A 24,012-nucleotide genomic window follows, 5' to 3' on the forward strand; every position below is an offset into this window, starting at 1 on the left:
CCCTTGTCATTACCGCTGCTCCATTGTCACATCACAGTGCTCACCCTGCCTTCTCCCAAACTATATAGAGAGCTTCTCAAACTGTGAAGAGAGCAATGTGGTGGCATTAAGACCTACCCCCTGCTTACTTCTAGAGTAAAACATATGAGTGTGCGTGAAGTGTAGTTGTGTGTAGTTCATTGGGGAGGTGCGTGACGGTTCTGTCTCGGGCTGTCAGTGTACTTTAGGGCTTCACTGATGTGGGGTGATGGGTGTCACCTTCATGAACAACAACAACCAAAAGATGTAACAACGGTTCTCAGCAGAGTGTTCCTGAGTCACCTCTATTGGTCAGGTTCAAACCGCCGAACAGGAGACAGACAGCCACAACACAGAGGATTGTCATCTGTTGCACACCGCTAAACACCTGGGAATACTAAAATCCATTAGGAGTTTAGGTAGAAATTATATTAACACAGAAATCATACATTCATAAAGGTAACAAGCAAGTCTAATTAAAGAAGCAAGTCATTGGATTCCTGTAATTTCAGAAACTAATTAAATCTGCAGAGATGAGCAAATAGATTCTGATATCTCAATTTCTTCAGAATGATACATTTCAGTAGTTGTTAAATTACATTGATGTAAAGAGACAGAACATGTTATGGAGGGGGGGGGGGCGTATTTTTGATAACATATTATAATAGGGTCTGGAATGTGGGTGGGGGGGGCTCTGAAGTGGTGGCTCTGATGTCATGAAGCTTTGCTCATTCTTACTGCAAAGTGCTCATGAAGGACTGACTCTGTGATGGATGTGTGTGCTTGCTGAAACAAGTGTTTTTCATACACCTTCAAAGAGAACTGACTACTTGACTGGATCTGTCTGTCTGTCAGTGGGAGCAGAGCAGTGAGGCAGCCTCCCATTTATTCTCTGAAGTCTCAGTCACTGCTACACAGCCTCAATCCAACATGTTACTCTGACAACCAAAAGGGAGACATGAGATTCAGTGGTAGTCATGAGATTTATAAGGTGTTTATTCATTCTTATACATTACATAACTGAATAATATAATAATATACTGAATAACAATTGATTTTAAACAATTCAACAATCATATCAATTTAACATGTGTATAGCCTATTTGATTGTACTAACTTAGCATTTCCCAGGACCCCAAGAGGTGCACGTTTTGGTTTTTACCCTAACACTACACAACTAATTCAAATGATCAAAGCTTGATGATTAGTTGATTATTTGAATCAGCTGTGTAGTCCTACGGCAAAAACCAAAACATGCCCCCCTTGGGGTCCCGAGGACAGAGAAACCCTGTACTAACTCATTACGAAATATTTTCCTAAATAAAAACTAGAAAAGGTATCAACGTATTTGGAGATGTGCTACAGGATTAAAAATACATTTTCTGATAGCTTTACAACATATGAGGTAATTTGGTTACTATGGCTCTTATCACACAATCAATAAGTGAGCCCAACAATTAAATGAGCGTTAAGCGGAGTTTGCACAGTATTATTATGATCACAAATACAAACATTTGACCATAACTCTGAAACATACAGAGCTATGGAGAGATTAAAATGCACATTTAACAACATTTAGAATAGTTACCTCCAATATTATGATACTTGTAATTTAATGTTACTAACTTCACATCCTGTTTGTGAGATTTCTGTTAGCCGTTAATTTGAGATATATCAGAAGTCAACAGGATTCTAATCTGAGGGACTACTGTGAATGTGGACTCTAAACTGAACATCAGAGACATCATTCCAGAAAGTGCTTTGTTGTTGTGGAATGAGAGACCATTTGTGAAGGTGCTGTAGTTTTTTACTCTTTTCCTATTCCTCTAGAGCGTTCCTCACTCAAAGGCTCTCTCAGTACTGGCTCTGGGTGGGCCTGGGAGGCAGGGAAGTGCAGATGCTGTGCTCCGTGCTGAAGTTGTACTCATACTGCCACAGGATAGAAGTATAAAGGGATTTAAAATACAGTATATCCAGTACAAACTGTTTATATATGAAAACACTTCTTCACCAACAGCATTGAGGTTTGTATAAGTAGCTCTTTCTGTAGCAGATCATTATACCTTTAAGATTACAAACTGGGTATGGGTTTGGGTATGAAGAAAGCTGAAAGGAGAAATGTGTGCAAATACTGTCCCCTTGTGGAATAAGATGAGAATGTATAACACGTTTATAAAACCACAGTACTTATGCATTTTCTTCACACCATCCATCTCCCAGATACATGCACCTAATGCACAGTTATTTTTGGCTTTCTCAATGGATAAAATAATATATCCTTTGGTCACCAAAATATATAAATAACCATAGCAATGAAGGAGAATAATTCAAATCAGTTTAGAATATATTTGGAGAAAAAAAAAACTCCAGTAATCAATTGTGATGTTGTGGTCAAAATATATTTCAAGTCATTGTTGAAAGAGTAGTACCACATACCAACTTATACCATTGCTATTTTACTAAAACAAGCAAGCACATACCAACTCATCACTTCAATACACTCTGATCTGCAATACTGAATCACTCCACTAGGTGATGCTGCAAGATCATCAAATGCCTTTTAATATCTATATTCAAAGATCCCAACTAAGCACAATGGATTTATTGGGGATCTCCAACCAACACCCCTCTGTCTTTCAGGAAACTATAAGTTACGAGTCACATGCCACAAGACGGTTAGTTATAATAAAATTCAGCCACGACACCTGGCAAAATAAATAAACAAATAGATGTAAGTGTGAGCGTGTGTGTGTGGATGATGGATGGGGGAATGGGGTGTTATCAGGGAGAGCATGTATCACTGTCTGCCACTTTTACACGCGGGCTGACAGGACAGTGACACACAAGAACATGGGCGGCAATCACCCAGATGAACAGAGCTTCATTTCCTGTCCCTGCTCCACTGCTAAAAATATGTGACATGTTGTCTTCATTAATTCCACCTCTATTTGGAGCTCTCTCTCTTTTCTCTCCTCTCTCTTCTCTCCTTCTCTCTCTATCTCTCTCTGTCTGTCTCTTACACACTACATGCACCCAGTCACACACACAGTTTACTGCTGAAACACACACACGTCCATAGGTGCAAATGAAAATGTCTGTCAGATTCATACACACATATGAAAAGACATCCACACTAACAGACACACTCTCACACGCTAACTCTGAAAATCATTAGCCAGCCGCCAAAAACAAACATTTTTAGCAGTGCAAAGTACATAAAGACGTCAGCTCAAATCGCTTACTAATTAACACTTAAAAAGACACAAATTAGATATGCGTGGATAAAAGCAATTATAATTTCCACAAGTTTTGCGAATCATTTGGGAAATGAAAAGAATGCCTAATTGCTGGAACCAACATCATCTGAGAAGTATGGCTTAAGTGATGCCTGTTAGGAAACGTTCTTATCTGTAGCACTGTATATGATTACAACAGTTTTCCTCAATGACACGTGCAAATGTCAAATACCACCTCTCTTTTATGTATGTCTTTAAAGAAATGTATTGGACATCAGTCAGTTAGAATGTCCTTTACCATAATAATGTTTCTTCGCCCTGAAGAGAGAAAATGAACTCCTCCAGTGTACACTGACAGGGACCTCTGCTGGACAACTGAACACCACTCACCATGAACAAGAACGGCCTGTTTGTGTGACTCCATATTATAAAGGCTGCACTAAATACTGCACTATTTATTCATAGTGGTATTGGATTTGATACACTGAAAACAAAAAGATCTAGTACATATTACAAATACTACTTAGCTTTTGATAACTGTAAATATCTGTACATATATGAGCAGGTGTTACTATGTAGTAACTAGGGGGTGCTCAGTGACTATATATTTTGGCTTCAACCTTCAACCTAGAACAGAAAACCAGTATCTACATTTTATAACCTAAAATTAAATTATTTTTTATTTTTTACAAAAAAATAAGCACTCCAAAATCCCTGAATATCTATTTGGCATGTGTAATATCAAACTGAAATACGATATTAATTTCCCATCTCTAGAGATATTGTACTGGCATAATAATGCGAGAGGAGAGAAGTAAAAATAACACAATGGTGAGGGATGTTTCCTCTTGGAAACTAATTATCAAGCTAAGCTGTGACTTCATCCCCATCAGCCTGGCCCCACCATTAATCTTGTGCTGTCGTCCACTTCACTAAATCCTGCGTGTTACACTATCTCACATTTACTTCATCAGTTCCAGCTACCGCTGCGGTAATTAATGATTCCTAGCGCTCTTCCCTTCCCCTCCACGGCTCAGCTCGCCATGTGTCCTGCTGCTAATCACACTAACTGAGAGGAGAGGAGAGCTAGCCTACGGGACGAGCTGCCAGGCTGTCTCCATCAGCAGACCGCAGTGGCCACACACACACACACAGACACACACACACACACACATAATATTAGTACCTGAGCTGACAATGACAATGAGCTCCATTCTCAGAGACCAGATGACAAGATGGCGACTGTGTGATTTCTATACTATGTGACAGTATACAGAGCCAGGGAGCAGAACAGACACCCAGTTTGATGAGGGAGTGTTTGCTCTGTAACACATCTCAAACCCAACAGCACCTGTTCTTTTACAGTGGTCTGTCACTTCCTGGCAGTTCTGATACCCAGATATCGTGCTAATGAGAGAGAGGGGGAGGGGTTCACTCTCCTTCATGCACACACAATAACTGTGTGAGAACACACACATGCACACACACACAAGCACAAGAACACACGCACGCACGCACGCACACACACACACACACACACACTCTTCTCATTTTTTTCTTACTAGGAATGCCTGTAGGGTAGCTAGTTGCTCTGTAATAATACACTGTCTGTATTCTTTTCATTTACTCTGCATGAATTTGTATCTCTACTGTCTCTATGCTGGCTGTCTCATTGGGTAAGAAAGATCAAGTAAGGCTAATTGAAACCAAACACATGCAGTATGTGCATCATACTGGCAATCAGTTTCAATAGTGAGAAGACCACCAAAAAAAGAAAAGAACACCAAATGGAATCCAGAGTGTTTTTGTGCAGGACACAGTGAGACTAGTCAGTTCTCAGAGAGAGTGGCTGACCAGGCCCAGTCTGGGCGGGCTTTAATTCAATCTGGGTTTAGTGGAGCCAAAAGGGCCTTGCCCGTCTCAGACACTTAATTACAACCCCCAAGAATGTTTGCTTTGCATTCTGGGCCAACGGTGTCAGTGGCAGCCGAGCGTTGCAGCCCCTACTCACTTCCTCCTCGATCTCTGCCAAGGATTTGATCGTAATGCCCATTAAATTGACTCGCTGCATCTGAAATCAAAAGCAGAGAGAGAAAAAAACAAGAAACACGGCGTTAGGCACATGGCTAAGTAAGCATGCTTAAAATCTTTAATCCTCTCCCTCTCTGTTTCAATACAAAAGGTGATATAGTGACAGCCGCCGCCAGCCAGCCAAATGGACTGCATTGAGCCAGCTCTGCCTGGCTGCATGCATTCATCACTCAGTCTACACTGGAAGAGAAGAGAGGAGAGGAGAGTGCAGGAAGCTGTGTAGAACTGACTGGGGATCAGATCCTGGAGAAGGAAGAATACAGGCTACAATACAATTGAGGTATGTCCTCAATTGAAAAGTGGATGGATAAAAGCTACGTGTAGAGAGCACTTTGTACCTCACAATTTAACGAACTAGAGGCGATGAAAAGAAAAAGGCTTTTTAGTTAGCACAATTCAAAAGCTTTGTGTAAACACTCACTTCTTCAGGGGTTCTTGCAAATTTCTCAGAGATTGTGAAGGGCACATCATCCATTGCTGAAAAGAGAAAATAAAATGTTGAGTGGAAACATAAGAGAATAAAAACATGACAACATGTTTCATACATTTCATACAAAACCAATCATTCCAAAACCTTCATACTGAGTATCTCATCCTGGCTAAGTGTAAATAAAATAATTGAAGACCAGCTCCCCTCAATCCCCCTCCCACCCAACCCTTCCTCAATAGCTTGAAGATGAAAGGTTTTTTATTCTCCACTGTACTTGAGTACCTCCACCCACCCCCTTCCCTCCTTCCCCCAAAACCATCGCCAGCCCGTCTCCTCTTTAATTACTCTTGATTATTCCTGATTCTGTCTTGTCAGAGAGATGTTCCACTCCAAAACAAAGACACTCGCGCAGAAAAAGGGGAAAGAAGTGAGACAAAACATTCACCGGATACTGATTTGCATGAAAATAAGCCACAGTGTTTGGCAGGCAAAAAGTGGATTGAAATGAGGACTTGCCAAGAGCGTGGTAGTGTAATTAGCATTTGACCAAACAAACGAGCTTCAACAGAGCTATAATTAAGCAGGCCTGTAATTAAGTGTATGCCCTTTATCATAATGATCATGGTTAAAATGGTGTGATGGCTGCCAGTTGATTATTAATGGTGCAACCCCATACTGTACGCAGCCTGCAAAGGAATCAGAGTGTCACTACTGTCAGGCTAGAGAGCAGCCCTTTGTTTATAAAATACATTAGGGCCCAAATTAACGCAGGGTGACAGGGGACACAAAGGCTCTCGTTCCTTTCCAGACGAGAGGTGGTGACTAACTGCCGCTGCTCGGCTACACCAAATCACGAAGCACACAACTTCTAGCTCCCCTCTCTCTTTCTCTCTGAGGGGCCACAAATATCAATTGGCCAACCTTCCAACTGGTGTTATTTTACCCATAGTCCATCAGCCTGCTGGCACAGGAAAAGGAACTCAGAAATAAATGTAACCAAATGCTTCTCATGAGTCACTGTTTTGGATCTGATATTAGTCTGGAGAATACAACTTAATAACAGTATTTCAAACAATGTCATTTGAATGTTCCTTCATTCTGACACTTATGACTGCCTTTTTGTGTACCTCAACAGTAGGGATCCATTATACCGTACTTTCCACCCATAAATGTGATTTTTACTGCTACAATGAGGTCTTTGTAATCTACCCGTGACCTCACATAATGTAATGGCTACAGAGCTCTGAGGAAAATACATTGAATATCAGCCCTACCTAAAACCCACCATCACCATTACAAACCACTACTGGTAATCTACACTATGAGTTAGGACAGATGAGAGAATAGCCTTTGGCCACCATTTACCATCACCCTAAAGCCATTCAGAAAGCCAGCCCTGGCATGTGTGCTTCAACCCGCTCAGAGGAGGACTATTTAGCAGCAGTGCTAGCTGAAGGGCTATCTGCAGCAGCAGGGCTGGGTGATTGGGTGGATATGATGGCTTGTTTAAGCCCATAAAAACAAGTGAATAAACATGTGCTACTGTGTCACTGGGAGCAAAGAGGTAGGCGGGCGGGGGAATATATTAGAATCAATACCCAGCAATGGGAAGTGCAGATTGCACCCTGTTGATGGATCTGTGTGTAACAGACAGATTAATCTAGAGCTGAAGGCTGGGGTGCTTCTTTGTTGTTCAAGGATTACATTTTAAATCAGATCTCACTTAGTATCTCCCCACCATGAGGAACTGGAGGGTCCATCTCACACCCAGACCAACGGAGGAACTTGGAGACGATTTTACTGGGCGAGAAATTGATAATTTACCAGGCACACGTACATACAGTAGTGGAAAGTCCTGAAGTAATGTTAGTCCAATCTCCTGGTTGAAACACTCCCAGTCTAAAGCATTCATTACCTACTCAAATGGCCAGGGCTAGAGTCTGTCAGAGCAATGAATCAAGTTCCAGCAATTTGTGTGAGAAAAACAAATATTTGACCATTGGTCATGTGGTCCAATCTCTATTTGTGTAAATGGTGTAGTAAAAATGTGCGCGTTGTAGAGTGATTGTGTATTTGGTATGACATTTTCTATCAAATCAGAGTCCATACATGTGCTCTAATTATGACTCCCTAATGAATATGATGATGGTTATGATAGTGATCATGACGATAACAACAATGATGATGATGGTGGTGTTAGCGAGTAAGGGCCCTGTGGCCTGACTGATGGTAGTGTAAAGAACGGAGTCAGCACGGGCCCAGAGTGGATCACTGGCTTATTAATGGCTCTATCAGGTGAGATGAGGAATGGCTGCATTGTCATCTCCAGCCCCTGGGCGCAGACGAATGGCTGTTTCAGGACGGGATGGGCTCCCTCGTCTGCTGCGCAGAGCACCAATCCCTCACAGTTTTGTAGTTGGACGCGCTGTCACTGTGGACTACAGCTTCAGTCCCGCTATGACCGGTACACAGGACTATAACGCACACAGACACATGTACACACACACATGCACTCACGCATGCACACACACACACACATTTATACAGGGTAATGCTCAGACATTGACTGATTGAGGACTGTGTGGGTGATCGAGCATACCTCACATTACCTGAACCACAACTCTTAATTAACAATGGAAGAATGTTAAATAACTTTTCTTTCATGCTTCACTAATTCAACGTACCTGCACTGATCTGTGTCCACTATAATTACTCAGGTGAATCAAACTGACTCCAGGATCAGCTGGAAAAGTACTGAATATTTACTCTAATACAGTCTTACATGCATATGTATTTTTAAAGTGGCCATATGAATCAGTAATGTTTGGGTTACTGTGACTAAGACTGTGGTACTTCTGCTGAGATCCAGTGAGGGGAAAGCAGAAGCCGAGTATGAGAAATTTGACGTAAAAAAAGAACCAGACTGAACCGTTCCCGTTGGCCAAAATCTATCACAGACTCAGTTTTGAAGTTATTACGGGAGTTTCCAGTTTCCATCTAAGCACTTCCCTGTAAAGACATGATATTAACTGTTTATTGCGCCTTGAGGATTGATGCATCTACTATATATATATTTTTTACAATAGAAACTTTGTGCACAACCACACCAGTGTCCAACTCCAAATACTTTAATCTAGGTTCCTTGCCAGTGTCTCTGCCTCATTTAAGGTAAACGGAGTTTGGATCCACATAGATCAAGAGGAGGAGGACCTCTTCTGCCCACTCACAGCCCTCACCCCGACTAGACACTGACATGAGAAATAGTGGCCAGTCCTGACAGCATCTCTGAGACAGATTGTAGTTTATTTTGTCGCCCGGGCATACCATCTGTGCCATTCCAATAGAGGCTGTTTTCTCAGGCTGCTGTAGGAGAGAGGGCACGAGGCGCAGGGTCCCTCAGTAGCTCTGCAGCCGCGGCAGGTCATTAGTCAAATTGCCTAATGAGAGAGAATACAAATTGCCCCCTACCCTGACAGGAGGTGTCAGAGCTCCTGACCCGTGCTATGAGAACAGATGATCGCGCGTTGCTATTTTCAGATGATTTTAATGACTGTGGCTCTATGATTTCCATTCTTTTCCCCCTATCTTTTTTTAAATTCCAGCAGACAGAATGGGAGTTTGGGGGGGAAAATCCTATGAAGATTCTGAAAATGTCCCATTGAAAAGCAAAAAAGTGTTACTTTTAATGATTACAGCAAATGAAAAAAGGGTTGCTGGGGATGACAACTGAATATATTAACTTTATTCATATCCTTTTTCACAAGCGTTACAATTGAGACGTTATTCAAATGATATTCAGGATATATTTTACAACAGGTTCATTTTGGACATTGGACTCTATACTTTTACTAATGTAGCACAGTAACCCTAGTTAGATTGATGCAGTCACCAAAAATAGATACCAAAACAATATTTATGAAATGGAGGCAATTGTAAAATGCCAACACCAATACTGAAAAGAGTGATTTAAATGGTTTTAAGACACACTGCTAGTCCCAGATAGCTTGGAGGGCATGATTCTCAGTGCAGCTAATCATTTGTACCGGTGGATTATATGGGTGTCTCTGTAGACTCCTCAGGGGCAGCAGTGGGGCTGCTAAACACCCAGGTTTACACAGAGAAAGAGAGGAGGGAAAGCGGAGGAGTATTTAGCAAGGAGGGAGTAGAGTTATTTTTCCATCTGTGTGACAAGCAGCCCTTGAAATCTAGTTCTGGGTTGGGAGCCAGGAGGCAGTCCCAGTCGGGCGCTGGTCCATCAGTCTTCCAGAAAGTGGGCACACCTACAGTGAGTTGGCCATAAACACTACGGCACAACAGTGGATATTTGGAGCTCCACAGTCTAATTTCACATAATTTCTTCTATTTGAGGGCCCATATTTTTCTCTGTCTGTTATGAACATTAAATGCATATGATGATACAACAGACACCTACAATTCTATAAAAGGGCGGCTATAGCATAATGATCAATCATGCATAGAGAACTTATCTGGTCGCACATTCTATTTGTAAAATGTTATTTGTATTGTGCTACATGCTATTTGTATTGTGCTACATGCTATTTGTATTGTGCTACATGCTATTTGTATTGTGCTACATGCTATTTGTATTGTGCTACATGCTATTTGTATTGTGCTACATGCTATTTGTATTGTGCTACATGCTATTTGTATTGTGCTACATGTTATTTGTATTGTGCTACATGCTATTTGTATTGTGCTACATGCTATTTGTATTGTGCTACATGCTATTTGTATTGTGCTACGTGCTATTTGTATTGTGCTACGTGCTATTTGTATTGTGCTACGTGCTATTTGTATTGTGCTACGTGCTATTTGTATTGTGCTACGTGCTATTTGTATTGTGCTACGTGCTATTTGTATTGTGCTACGTGCTATTTGTATTGTGCTACGTGCTATTTGCATTGTGCTACGTGCTATTTGCATTGTGCTACGTGCTATTTGCATTGTGCTACGTGCTATTTGCATTGTGCTACGTGCTATTTGCATTGTGCTACGTGCTATTTGCATTGTGCTACGTGCTATTTGCATTGTGCTACATGCTATTTGTATTGTATTTTGGGGGCTCCCGAGGGGCACAGTGGTCTAAGACACTGCATCTCAATGCTAGAAGCATCACTACAGACACTGGTTCGATTCCAGGCTGTATCACAACCGGAAATGATTGGGAGTCCCATAGGGCGGTGCACAATTGGCCCAGCGTCGTCCAGGTTAGGGTTTGGCCGGGGTAGGCCGTCATTGTAAATAAGAATTTGTTCTAAACTGACTTGCCTAGTTAAATAAAATGTAAAAATGATGCTATTGTGCTCTGTAATTGCAAAGTCAACAAAGTCAAACATCCCTTTCAAAGTTTCAAAACTCCAATGTAGGCTAACCACGATGATCACTTAGCACAAGTCTGGGAATTGAATAAACATCCGAACTTGATAAGCAGTACATTGTCTTTAAAGACTTAACAGTGGCACCAGCATTGAGCCCCAGCTGTGGTTACTGGTAAATGTGCAGCAGAATCTGTGTATGAATGGGGTACGCCTCTCTGGACAAGTGTTAAAGCTGGCAGAGGGCTGACAGTAAATTGCTTGCGCCGGATGGGACACAGCAGAAGGCACAATTACACAAATCCCCTCTTAATTAGCGGTTCTGTGGGCAAACTAACCTGTAATGATGCAAGGGATGTGGTGAGCCCCAAAAAAACTAACTAGGAAAACTCCAGAATACTGGTGAGAGGGTCACATGGCCATGTGCCTTCTGAAGAGGATCAGAGAGTGACGTGTGATCCGTTGTGATCAAAGCAGCTGTACACTATGGTAAGGGATGGTCCCCATGCTGCCCTGCTCCCCCCCCCAGCTCCTAGCACTCTCTGAGCTCCTTGCCCTCTGGACTGAGGGCAGAGCAGCAAGTCCTGCGAGGTTGTGGGTGGCGTTATTAAGTTTTCGATGCTCACAGTACCAGGCAATGTAAAGTGGCACCTCACATGGTGAGTAATGAGCTGTGCCAGGGCGGAAGCAGGAGGGATGACAGCCAGAGAGGCTTCCTTGGCAGCCACTAAGCTGGGCCTCAACCAATTCATCATCCGCCTAAACCAATCCACCAATGCCGCGACGCCATTTGTCATTAATTATGCTAATAAACACACCATTACTCTCCTGGTGAAACAGGCAACGGTTATTAGTTAAGGCCTTTCGGATAGGTTGACACATTGAGGCATGTTTGTACACATCAACGTGTACACCCTTAGAAAAAAAGGTGCTGTCTAGAACCTAAAAGCGTTCTACGGCTGTCCCCATAGGAGAACCCTTTTTGGTTCCATGTAGAATCCTTTTCCACAGAGGGATCTACATGGAACTCAAAATGATTATACCCGGAACCAAAAAGAGTTCTACCTAGAACCAAAAAGGGGTCTACCCGGACCAAAAAGGGTTCTACCCAGACCAAAAAGGGTTCTACCCGGACCAAAAAGGGTTCTACCCGGAACCAAAAAGGGTTCTACCCGGAACCAAAAAGGGTTCTACCTGGAACCAAAAATGGTTATATTATGGGGACAGCTGAAGATCCCTTTTAGAACCCTTTTTTTCTAATACTTTAGGTCAGTATACTGTATGTGGGTGAGTAGGCCTATAGTGTTTCAAGTTGGAGAGACAAAACAATTGATTCAGTTGAAATGTTACAATAAGTGAGTGCATGGTTCACCTAAAAAGAGACTTACTGATTTTCATTAAATCATAAGGAAAAAAATTCTTAAACAGGCTCTTTGCTATGCTCACAAACATAATGACTCCATCTTTGTAAAAAGGGCGATTGTTTTAACATTTCTAAAGCATACTTCATAGGTCCTCTTAGAGAACCAGTCTGAGCAGAACTATTTAATATAGCTTCTGGGAGCCCCAGATGCCCTTTTCCAAAACTACTTCATTTCCAGAATCTCAATGTGCTTTTTACATCACACTACAGTATGTATTATGAGATCATTAATTACAAACTTAACAAGTCAGCAGAGCCATTAAAAGATCTTTAAGGCATATTTGTCCATAAATCTCCTTAAACTATATTTAATGACTGGATTTTGGGGAAATATTTTTTATCAAGTTCTAATTAGATGTGTGATAACAAACCCTGCTGTACATGGAGGGAATGAGGGAGCTGTGACAGGCCATCCATTGATGGTCTCCATGTCTGGCCACTGAGAATAATGGAGCACTGCTTTTATTCCAGGGAAGAATAGACAGCAATGAGGGATGTGAGTCCAGTCTGGTCTGCTAATGCAAAGCTATTCAAAGTCACTTATTTGAGTCTAATGGGGTTCTGAAAGATTGTATTCATATAGTTTGTTGGTAAATATATGAATATGCTTAAATGTATGGCCTTTTGAAATTAGCAGATTAATTAAACAGAAACAATTTGTATTAGCTATCTAGGTAAAATGTGTTGACAAAAGAAAATAGTTGTAATATTCAAGATACTGATAACCAAAATGGTAAAATTATCACCATCTTTTGGGGATGTTCACTGTGTGCGTAACCATGCTTAAGCACTCTCTTGCTTCTCTCTCCACACTGACCATAAGAATAAATCATTAATGGGTTTTAGAGAAGACACGTCACAGTTTTTCATGCCTTGATGCAAGCCGAACCCTCTGGCTTTGTTTCAGACATTTAGAAAGTTTTATCGTACAGGAATTGCATACTTCAAATCTTGTATCATCTAAATTAAAACACAGCAGTAAATCTGCCCAATACCTCCCCCCATTAAATATCCACGCAAGATTAATTTGGCTCAATTTACTTGATCCAGGATCCTTTGGATGGATGCCTTACATGAGGAAAACACCACTCTGATTAGTGTTTTAATGACCCACCAGAGGTGCCACAAGGCCATTGAATAATAAAAACCTGCCAATGACTTTTGTGTCACTAGGCAGAGGTTGTTTTTTAATCCCTCAGCCTAAAGAATGTTGTTATTATAAAATATAACCACACTGGTGCAGAGGCTGTGGAGATACATCATAGCGGGTTGAGATTACAGTTGGAGATTAGCGGGGCTGAACTCCTCCCTCTGCAGAGGCTAGCCTGCAAGCCCAGCACCACAGAGGGAGATAAGATGGAACTTTTGTTTGAGACCTGATGAGAAGCCTCTTAATGAAAGTGCTGGGCCAAAAATAATCTTTTTTCTCAATGTTAGTCAATCAAAAAATGCTGTAGTTGGAGAAAAAGAGGAGAAAGAAAGTAATTTTGTATAATCAGTGAGCACCATCTGGAACAATTAACTGAATTCCACAAAACCCATAGGATCAGTCATATTGGCTTATTAAAGATCCGGAATTATACAAGTAATAAATCCTTGGAAAAACGAAGCGTAGACCCCTGCCTGTCACGACTATTTTAACTTCAAATACAGTGGAATGCTTGATAAGGCTGAAAAGAGGAGATTAATATATGCAAATTATGTCGAGCATTTAAAAGCCCCCCAACAACTGTCTCTTATTACGGGGCTTTATGTTTTATTCATACACCAACTCACCTGTCATTTCATAAGATATAATATTATGAGGGTATTATTAAACAGCGTAAAGTGGCGCTTTAATTGGAAAGCCCCATTGCATTTTCCAGATGCACAAAGTTTAATAAGGATTCTAATATCGTTCCGGAAAATCAAAAATCATTGTCATCCTTCTGCCATTATATTTTGCAAACCCAAGTTAATTTTGAATCTTCCTTTTTTCTTTCTCCTCCAATGGATGAACTGTCTCCCGTCAGTTAATTAAACTTCTTTTAATGGATTGGGAAATAATTGCACTCCATATTACGTTATATCTGGGCCAATGTCAGGATTTTATGATTAATGTAATAGATATGTTAATGTATTACTTTTTATCACTAGGATGTCTGCTAAATATGACATGCTGTTCAATGGATACACAATAAAGCAAATAGTATATGAACTCCATTCAAAACACCATCTTTTTATGCTATATAGTGAAGTAAAGGGAAATAAAACAGTACTTCTAATTATGTAAATTAATAGAATACTATATACCAGGGGTATTCAACTCTTACACTACAAGGTCCGGGGCCTGCTGGTTTTCTGTTCTACCTGATAATTAATTGCACACAACGGGTGTCCCAGGTCTAAATCAGTCCCTGATTAGAAGGAAACAATGAAACAAGATGCAGTGGAACTGGCTTCGAGGTCCAGAGTTGAGTTTGAAGGCTAAATACCTTTGAAGATGCATTTTGTTACAATACAATACATTTCCTAACACATTTCCTAAATGCACATTTCATTATAATTACATGCACCAGGAATAACTTGCTCCCCTGTCAATAGTATAGGAAATAATTGGCAAAGAAACTTGCCTTGGATCAAAGAGATACAGGTGAAATAAACAAAAGGTTGGGGCTGTTGTGAAAACTTCATCTCTGTCAAAATGAGCTTGAACTGTCAAGTGAGAGAAGCTTGAAAAATCTATATGAATTAGTTTTAATATTCTGGTTATAAATGTCAAAGCGCCCGCACATCACATCTCCACATAAAGTGACTGAAGATGACAGATTTCCCAGACATGTTGCCTCTCCTCCCCTCTCGTTCTTTTTTTTTGTGTTGGGTTTTTGTTTTGTTGGGAAGTGACGGAGGGTTTAATCAAGAAAGCAGGCAATTCATCAATCCTAAAGAAGGCTCCTGTACAACCCTGACAGAGCGCACATGGTTTTAGACCAACGTGAACCTGGCCAGCTGTCAACACACCACACACACCGCGCAGCTCACAATTAACACAAACCTGTCGTCTGCTCCGACCCCACACTTGGTCTGCAGGTCGTCACACTGTTAACGAAGGAGGAAAGATACTGCCTCTCACAATCTAAATGTGTGGCTGGAAGGCTCTCTTTTCAAGACAAATGAAGCTGAAAGAGAAAGTCTTTGTACAGTATGACTGGGAAGATGAACCCCTCTCTTCAAACCCCACAAAGTGATTCAAAAAGAGAGCAGGGCTGGAGATTTTGTGACATGGTGATAAAAGAGCAGACACCAACGACATTCGTATGATTATAGAGCACAGCCTCTATTGATAAATGATGATTGCTGGCAGTGTACTGAATCTCTATGGTTCTTATTGTCACTCAAACACTGTCCTAACAGAGGTATAACACATGGAAGGCCACAGACCAGACCAATGTAGGTTAGCAGGTACTGTAGATAGTTATTACAAATAGTAACATTATCATTCTAAATAACATAGAACAAAAATTATCCCTAAATCAGTAATTATATGTTATGAACTTTGTGTGAGATCATATAATAGTGGACTGGTAGACTTGACTATCGTTAAAAGCTTGTAAGGACACGGTCAGTGTGTGACAGGGATAACTGGGATGATAAGTGCATGCCACAGCCCCGCTATCTCGCCACTGTGGAACAAGAGGAATCCTCACCACATGGTGTCTCTCTCCAGCTGGATAAAACCTGCCTGCTCTACTCTCCACACTCCTCGTCTGGAGAAGCACCACCCCACACTACGGTGTTTCAGCAAGTTCTGACTCCATAGACTAAGCCAAGTTTAAACTAAGTTCCAGTCCAGATCAATTTCATTCCACTTTCCACTCTATTATTACTAAAAGAGCATTCAGTTTGCATTTCTCCTACAGCAGAAAACTGCAGGTAAATGTGAGCGTGGCATGTGATGAATCATATTTGACAGCTGTTAAACGTTCTCTTGAGTGTAATGCTGAGCTCCTCTGGGAAGCACTGTTCATTCTTTCAGATAAGCACAGCTCTTTACACGTCTGTGATAAAAGACATGGAATGTGTGCATAGATCAATTACCAAAGGAGCAATCTACACGTTGGTGGAGATTAAATACTTTTATAACAACATATGGCTAGAAATATTAAAACACCTTGATTCTGCAATGAATAGAAGTGATAGGAATTTAAGTCAGCTCACTGGGGGTCAGATTGGAGCACAGTGAGAGAGATAAACTGATTTAGTTCAGAGCCTTTGCAAGACGCCTTACCATACTGTATAATTTGCACAATCCATATCATACACAGTGAGACTCCCTAAGTGTAGTTGAGTTTGGTGCAGTAAAGATACAGTTTACCTGATATGGTATAGAGACCGGAGCTCTCTGTGTCAGGCCTGCTTGTGCTCCTCCTGTAGGTGCTGGTGGGGAGCGCTGCAGGTATTTGCCTGGAGGAGATAAAGCACCATGTCACGTCAGACAAGTGGACCACAACATTGAAGGTGACATGTTCTCTGAGATCTGGAGAAGAACGCCAAGGCGTGGATTCAGTGTCAGGAGGAAAAGGGGTTCACTGGGGCAGGATCTTACGATTCCAACCCCATCATCCCCATGACGACACCCCCACCGTCTTCAAGTCAGACAGCGCGTTGATCAGGACAAGACACACCTGACAGAAAAGGGGCTGGATATGGAGACATTAAATAAAAGCTAACCTGTACGTGAGCTGCCCAGGGGGTTTAGTAGGTCTTTAATGGTTTGGGTCTGGGATTAGGGCCTGGTTAGTGCTAAAGGAATATAAATGATATTACTCAAGGGAAGTCTGTTTTACCATACTACAGGCTTGCATTACAAAAAAACAGCATGCAATGCACTTCATGGGCAGTTGGAGCTAACAAACCGTATAAGATTGCAATCCTCATCAATCAAGCTATCATGAATTACACCCTGTGACTAAGCCCTACTGATCGATAAATCCACAGCAAGCGCAAATTATTTCTCAGCTTCAAGAGAGCTGCATAATGTGACTTTGAACATGCATTGAAGTTAAAATGAGTTTGTCCAGAACTCTGATATAGCGATAGGCTACAGTGTGTCCAAATGTAGGGTAATGCTGAGCAAGGTGTTCATGTAATATGGGAACTTTAAATACCCTTAGCTAGGGTCACAAGGATTCAAACAAATAACTCAAATACTGTAGTTGTGTATTGTCTGTATGTTTACGTATATTTGCCCATTTGCAGTTAGGACAAATCATCTTCAGGGGGCTAAAAAATTCATTTCCAAAAGACTAGCGACATATCTGCACATCCGCATATTCTGATGGCAACACTGCATGAGTTGTGGCCATTCTACATTTCTATCTCTTTTGATTAGATAAATAAATGCTATCATTTCTATCAAAAACAATAAAACAAACTCCCTGACAGGTTGTGGTATTTATGAGCTAAGGCTTGCAACTCAGATTTATTTGCCATGATAGGGTCGACTTTTCCCCTGTTCATTTACATCAGCATTTGGCCATCTTAAATCCAGGCCAATGGTGAATTTTTAAAAGGTTGGCATCAATCTTGTGGAACCGATTGCCACATTTAATGAAGACTTCCCTTACCTTGCAAAGGTTGACTCCAATGCTGAAAAGGGAAGGGACATGCCTCTCCAAGCAGTGAGACATTTCACAAACACTGATAAACTGAAGGGAGATTGTTTAGATGCTCTTTTGAAGAAATGCGCTTGAGCGGTTTGGTTCATGATATAGCATAGAACAATGAACCGATCCATTGAGATACACAAATGTAAATGAAGCATTCAGAGAAAACCTACTTTGAAACATCCATTTGCTCAAATATCATCAATTTGATAAGGTCAAAATGGAGATATGTTTAGGTGGCCTTTGAAAACTATTGTACTCAATATTGCATCTTTCCTGGTACAAAAACAAAGCACTTTATAATGAAATGATGGGTTGCCGCTAAATGAAATCAAGGGAAGATCAAACATTGCCATAGAATAGAGCATGGTTGAACCTCCCACACCAACAAACCTTCATGGACCAATGAAATGATCAGCAAACATAAAATCTACCAAAGAACTGTATTGAATGAAATCAGCAATTTGCTCACATAAAGTGCATCTTCTTGTTATAGTATAAAGTAAGGGGTCTAAGAGTTTCCATTTTCATATTAAACTTAAACCCCAAAGAACTGTCTTATTCCAAATTCTGGGATTTCTAGACATGATTTGTATACTGGATATAGGGTACCATGTGGCAAATCAAGTCTAATTCTTAAAATAAAAACATGGCAAGTGTATTGCTATGTAATCAACGGTAGCAGTTGGGCTCAGATTATGTTGGCCACTGGAGTTTTGACTACAATGAATCATCATTCTCGGCAACGAGAGGCATATTGACACTTGTTCCTAATTTGAATATTTAATTACAATGTAGTTCCTCATTAAATTACTGTAAAACTGGGAACATAGCCTGAAAGATTTAAACAATTACAACTTCACTCAGGAGCCCATTGGCCCAATAAAATCGATGCGGAATGTAATCACAAACACATATGCATAAAAGCCATATGCATAAATAACAACCTGATCCACTTTGAGCTGGCTCACATCTTCAAGTCAAAATGTTCTAAGTAAAACTAGAGTACTGCTGATTGCTTGATAAGATCAATTAGCTGTCTAAATCCTAATATCAATTTATGGTTTTATATATTTGTTCAGTGTGGTCGGAGATAGAATTGAGGTAAAAGAAAATGAAGCTGTCAATCTGAAAAGAAGAGGAGAACATCTGTTAGACAGTGGACAGACAAGTAGTAGTCTGCAGAGAGGCAAGACAAGGATAAAAAAATGATATCAGGGAAGAGCCTGAGCTGCCATAGAGGGAGTTGGGAGCGCTTGTTTTGACACTCATCCAGCCTCTTCCATGACAACATCTCCACACCTTCCTCAATATGCAGACAGTCCTGCTTTGCAGGGGCTGCTTTCTCACCCATCATTATCTTCCTTTAAGGTTTGTGTCAGGTGCTGAAAAGAATAGCTGCATGAATTCACAGGAAAATCTCTGAGCACACGGAGCGCATCAGGTTTCACTTGATGATTCTCTCGTTTGTGGCACCGTTCTGCATCCATTTGCTTGATTTGAGATATACATTTGCCAACTTTTTTAGGATTCCACAAAGTAAAGAAAAATAGTGCTTTCAGTAAGTTTGACGATGTCATTATGGCTGGGGGCTCTGTCAAAACAGCACACTCACAGACAATGATGGCCTCCCTCAAGAATATGGTACAGTGCTGGTTAGGCAGCGAGGAATGGGGACAGGTACAATGCCACCGCATAGCAGCTGGGACACTGTGGAAAGTGTCAAAAGCAGAGGAAAGGACAATATAAAAGCTAGAGGAGACTGCATGCATGTCAATCGTGGCAATCAATTATATTTCCTGACCCCCATCAGACAGTTACTTTATGAATAATGTTTTAAACCGCAAATCATACAAATATGGTCATGTTACGGTGTGGAAAAGATGATTGGCCTTAACATTTTTATCGTTAGGCCATTTGATTTAAAAAGTGTCCAGGTATACAGTACATCAGGCTATTATTCCAAGAGAAATGTAAAAAAAAACTTGATTATGCAGGAGAAAAAAGACATTGCAATATTAGCACAAGGCTAATTTATGCCACCAGTCCATCTAGAGGTCAGATATCAGCCTTAGCAATGACAGTTTTATCAGGAGAACAAATAGCAGCGTTGGAAAGGAGGAGCGTAGATGAAAGGAGAGGGGGCTGCTGTAGTGGATGCATTAAAAGTCTGACAGGACAGCACAGCTTTTCCACATAAGGGAGTCAGGAAGTGGCTGACTGGCTTCTCTCAAGATGGAAAGAGAGCTGAAGTGGTTGACACCAGGCCAAAGCAATAATTTAAAACGGGACATGGCAGCAAGTAAGGATGTTCCAGACGAAACTGATCAGAAAAAGTACATAACAGCTCTCTTCAGTTTAGCTAAAGGCTCAGGTTATTCAAAACAAGGCCTGTCTGCTTGTTCTTGGATGCTATTATGGCACTCACTGAAGTGGAGGCCAAGCACGTGCAGGGGATGGTCATACGATATTATTCTTCTAAACAAATTAATTGGTTGTACAAATCAAATGAAAATGGAGGAAAACCACTCAGAATTCAGTACCAAAGTACACTAACTTTGACCTAGATGCTGACAGCTTTAAATGCTGACAAAAGTTTAAGTGGCTTAGTGGTTTAAGTCAGAGCACAACTCTAATAAGCTCACATTGCCTGGGGCAACCTAACATTTGTAAGGGATCACCAGCATTCAAAATTACAAGGGTCATAAAAAATGTACACAAAATTGACTGCGTTTAAAACATATTTTCCACTGACTGTGAAAGGCACTTACATTTAAGGGGTGCCGTTCTCAAACGGCCATAAAGTTGTTATAGATAGCCCCAAGACAGCACAGTGTACAGGAGGGAATTCTCAGACGCTGAACATGGATGAGGAAAGAGTTCAAGTGATGCAAACAAGTTTTCAGAATGACAGTTACCAGATACTAACTGCCGGTGTAGTTCAAAAACATGGACATACTTATTTTGGCTGATTGAATCAAACATCGCTCATATGACACTGAGCACACACTGGTTGAATCAAATCAAATGTTATTAGTCACACGCGCCGAATACAACAGGTGTAGACCTTAAAGTGAAATCAAAGTTGTTAACACGTCATTTCAATGACGTTGCTTTGAACTAACATGGAATAGACGTTGAATTGACATCTGTGCCCAGTGGGATGCCTCATAAACACTCCAGAAATATTGCAATGTATGGTAGCACAAGGTACTCAGTGTAATGAAAGTGTGGCCATTCCATGTGTTGGTTGTTTATCTGTCTATAACGAGGAGTCTGGAGCAGCCAACAAAGAACATGCCAGCAATATTCACTTCATAAAATGGCATTGTCTACCTTGGCTGGCGATAGTTTCTTATTCAGTATATCATCTTGCTCCTATGTGTCTGTGCATTGTGGATGGAAAGGAACTAAAGGGAAGGCTCTCAAGCTGTGACATGAATTTGTTAATGTTAATACAAAAACATGAGCCTGTGATCTCAGCAGGCATCAGAAGGGGGTTTGTTGCTTCGAGGTGCAATTTATTCTTACCCCCAACGCCTCAGTGACTTGAAAGTGGGCTTCAAAAGAGCTAAGGATTACTGGTAACAGTTGAGAGGGTACACGGCCTAGGCTTTCTCCATCGTTTCGAGACATCAAACATTATTAACTATCTGCTCCCCAAATATTCGCGATTCACACAACTCTGATTTGTACGTCTCTCCTCTCAAATCATAGTTTGCGCACTTCATACCTTGCCTTTAAATCAAACAGCTTTCTCTCATCACCAGTAGCCATATGAACAGTCTCACCTTTGAATAGCACTCCATCAGTCTGGCCACCTTCACTCTGACCTCTGCTGTGGAGTGGAGTAGTCTTCATACTGCTCTCCACATTGAGCCTCGAACATTCCAGGAGCGGCACTCCAAGCCGGCAAGCCCATCGATACCCCTGCCATGCCCCCCTCTCCACCGCCATTCAAAAGGAATCTTGATTGTTTACATACAATTTGCTCTGGAAATCCCCAGTACTTCATTGCAATAAATAATTAGGCTGTTGGATCTGGCCCCAGTACAAAGGCCTGCTCCTTCTCTGTGGGCCCCAGGCAGGGCAGACAGAGCAGCTGAGGATGGGGGTACGGTACAGCAACAGTATGGCATGGTGGAGCTCTCTGCACTACCTGCCTCTGTCTTCCCCTCCCTTCCTCTGCAGCTGTTTCTCTCTTTCTCTCTCCAGGCTACGTTTCTTCCCCTTTGTCTGCACAGTACAACAGCACTAATGTCACCACAGTCAGAGAGCGAACAGGCTCTCCAACTTGAGACAGAGACCAAATAGCAGGAGTTCAGCCCTCGTTGAACTTATGTTCCCATTCAGGGGATCCTGTCTAGTTTCCCTTTCTCTCCAGTACTCCTTCACTGCTTTCTCTGACCAGGCACAGCTATCAGAACATGTACTGTATGAGTACACTTGTGTGTAATAAACTACATCACTCAAGAGGTATTGACTGACTATTAGATCACAAACATACCTAACGGAACACAAAACGGACAAATCTGAACTTGGGACTCATGTTTCCAAATACTGTAAACACAAAACAATGGCATGGTCCTTAAGAACTAAAAGTTGAGAGAGAGGGTGTTGATGCTTGGTTATAAAAGTCTCATTAGGAACTTGGTATGTACCTTGTGGTGTTGGGCATTGAGTCGTAGATAGCGGTTTCGGTGGATGGATGCACATTTCCCGTTCGATACAAAATGTCCATATTGTTTAGCTCTCTGTAGAAACAAGAGTCACACACCAGTCAAATGGGAAATTAAACTCCTAAATTCATGAGCAACACTGTCTCAAGGACATTCCAAAAAGATTCCAAGACCAAATCCATTATTCTAATTCAATGACATAATTGATGAGAGTACAGCTCAAATATGATTGATAAACAGCAGACATGTGGATGATCGGAGCAGAAGACTGAGTGAGCACTTTGTTTCTCTTGCATACCTGTGGTGAAATGAGGTACTACTGACAGACTGTGCACTGTTTATGTCCAGGCAGGTGCCTCTAGCAGGCTGCAGGCAAAGTATGTTTTGAGAAGGGAAATAGGGATCCTGCTCATTGGAGACTATGCAAAATCAATGAAAACCTACTGCGCACGTTGCCACAGAACTGCATGTCAAAAAACAATGCTACGAGTGTCAGGTATTAAATACAATATTCCTTCTGCTTTTACAGGTCCGTCCACTCACCCAATACACGTGTAGTGTGGACGGGTGTGCTTGGACTTCCCCTGGATCTGGATGTCACACACAGCAGTCTCTGTGGCTAGGCGTAGGCCGAGCCTAATACACAGCCTCTTCTTCCTCAAGGCAGGCTCCTCTGACGGACAAGGAGAGAGACAGACCATATTAGGGATCATGAACAAGAGGCCAAATTCATCTCTTGGTCACGGCTATGCATAAAATAATGATATGAACTATAAACACACAGAATACTGCTAAGCACCGACAAAATCCAATAATGATAACTAGAAAACGAAAGACAAATGCTAACCCGTACAGTAGCCACAATATATGCTGCCAAATATGAATGTATTTTTTTACTGGATGTGCAGGGTAACATTTCATACATCACGTTAGATGTATACACTAAACATGGATTCACATAAAGTAATAAAACATTACATTAAACCATAACCCAACAACACATCATCTTTCTGTTCTTCATTCCATCTAGAAACATAACCATACTTGCCCATATTACTTCTGTGCCTCCCCCATTTATTTCCAACCACTGATAGAACGTGTAGAGTAAATGTGATGATAATAAAAATAATAAACATCTGTCCTCACTCACTCAC

The 24,012-nt window shown here is 41.2% G+C and overlaps 1 protein-coding gene across 3 annotated transcripts in view; it reads right to left on the minus strand.

Moving 5' to 3' along the window:
* Window positions 1-996: 996 nt before the first annotated feature.
* The window catches only part of LOC129826242 (multivesicular body subunit 12B-like), a 38,295-nt gene continuing 15,279 nt past the window's right edge, over window positions 997-24,012 (minus strand). For all 3 annotated transcript variants that reach the window (XM_055886747.1, XM_055886745.1, XM_055886746.1), the window contains 6 exons: window positions 23,402-23,531; window positions 22,841-22,933; window positions 16,889-16,977; window positions 5,767-5,822; window positions 5,266-5,325; window positions 997-1,947 (listed from right to left, as the gene is read on the minus strand). In XM_055886747.1, coding sequence (XP_055742722.1) covers window positions 1,873-1,947; window positions 5,266-5,325; window positions 5,767-5,822; window positions 16,889-16,977; window positions 22,841-22,933; window positions 23,402-23,531 — 503 coding nt within the window. In that variant the 3' untranslated portion in view covers window positions 997-1,872. The remainder of the gene's footprint in view (window positions 1,948-5,265; window positions 5,326-5,766; window positions 5,823-16,888; window positions 16,978-22,840; window positions 22,934-23,401; window positions 23,532-24,012) is intronic.

This window comes from Salvelinus fontinalis, chromosome 28 (assembly GCF_029448725.1).
Source record: "Salvelinus fontinalis isolate EN_2023a chromosome 28, ASM2944872v1, whole genome shotgun sequence".
NCBI lineage: Eukaryota > Metazoa > Chordata > Actinopteri > Salmoniformes > Salmonidae > Salvelinus > Salvelinus fontinalis.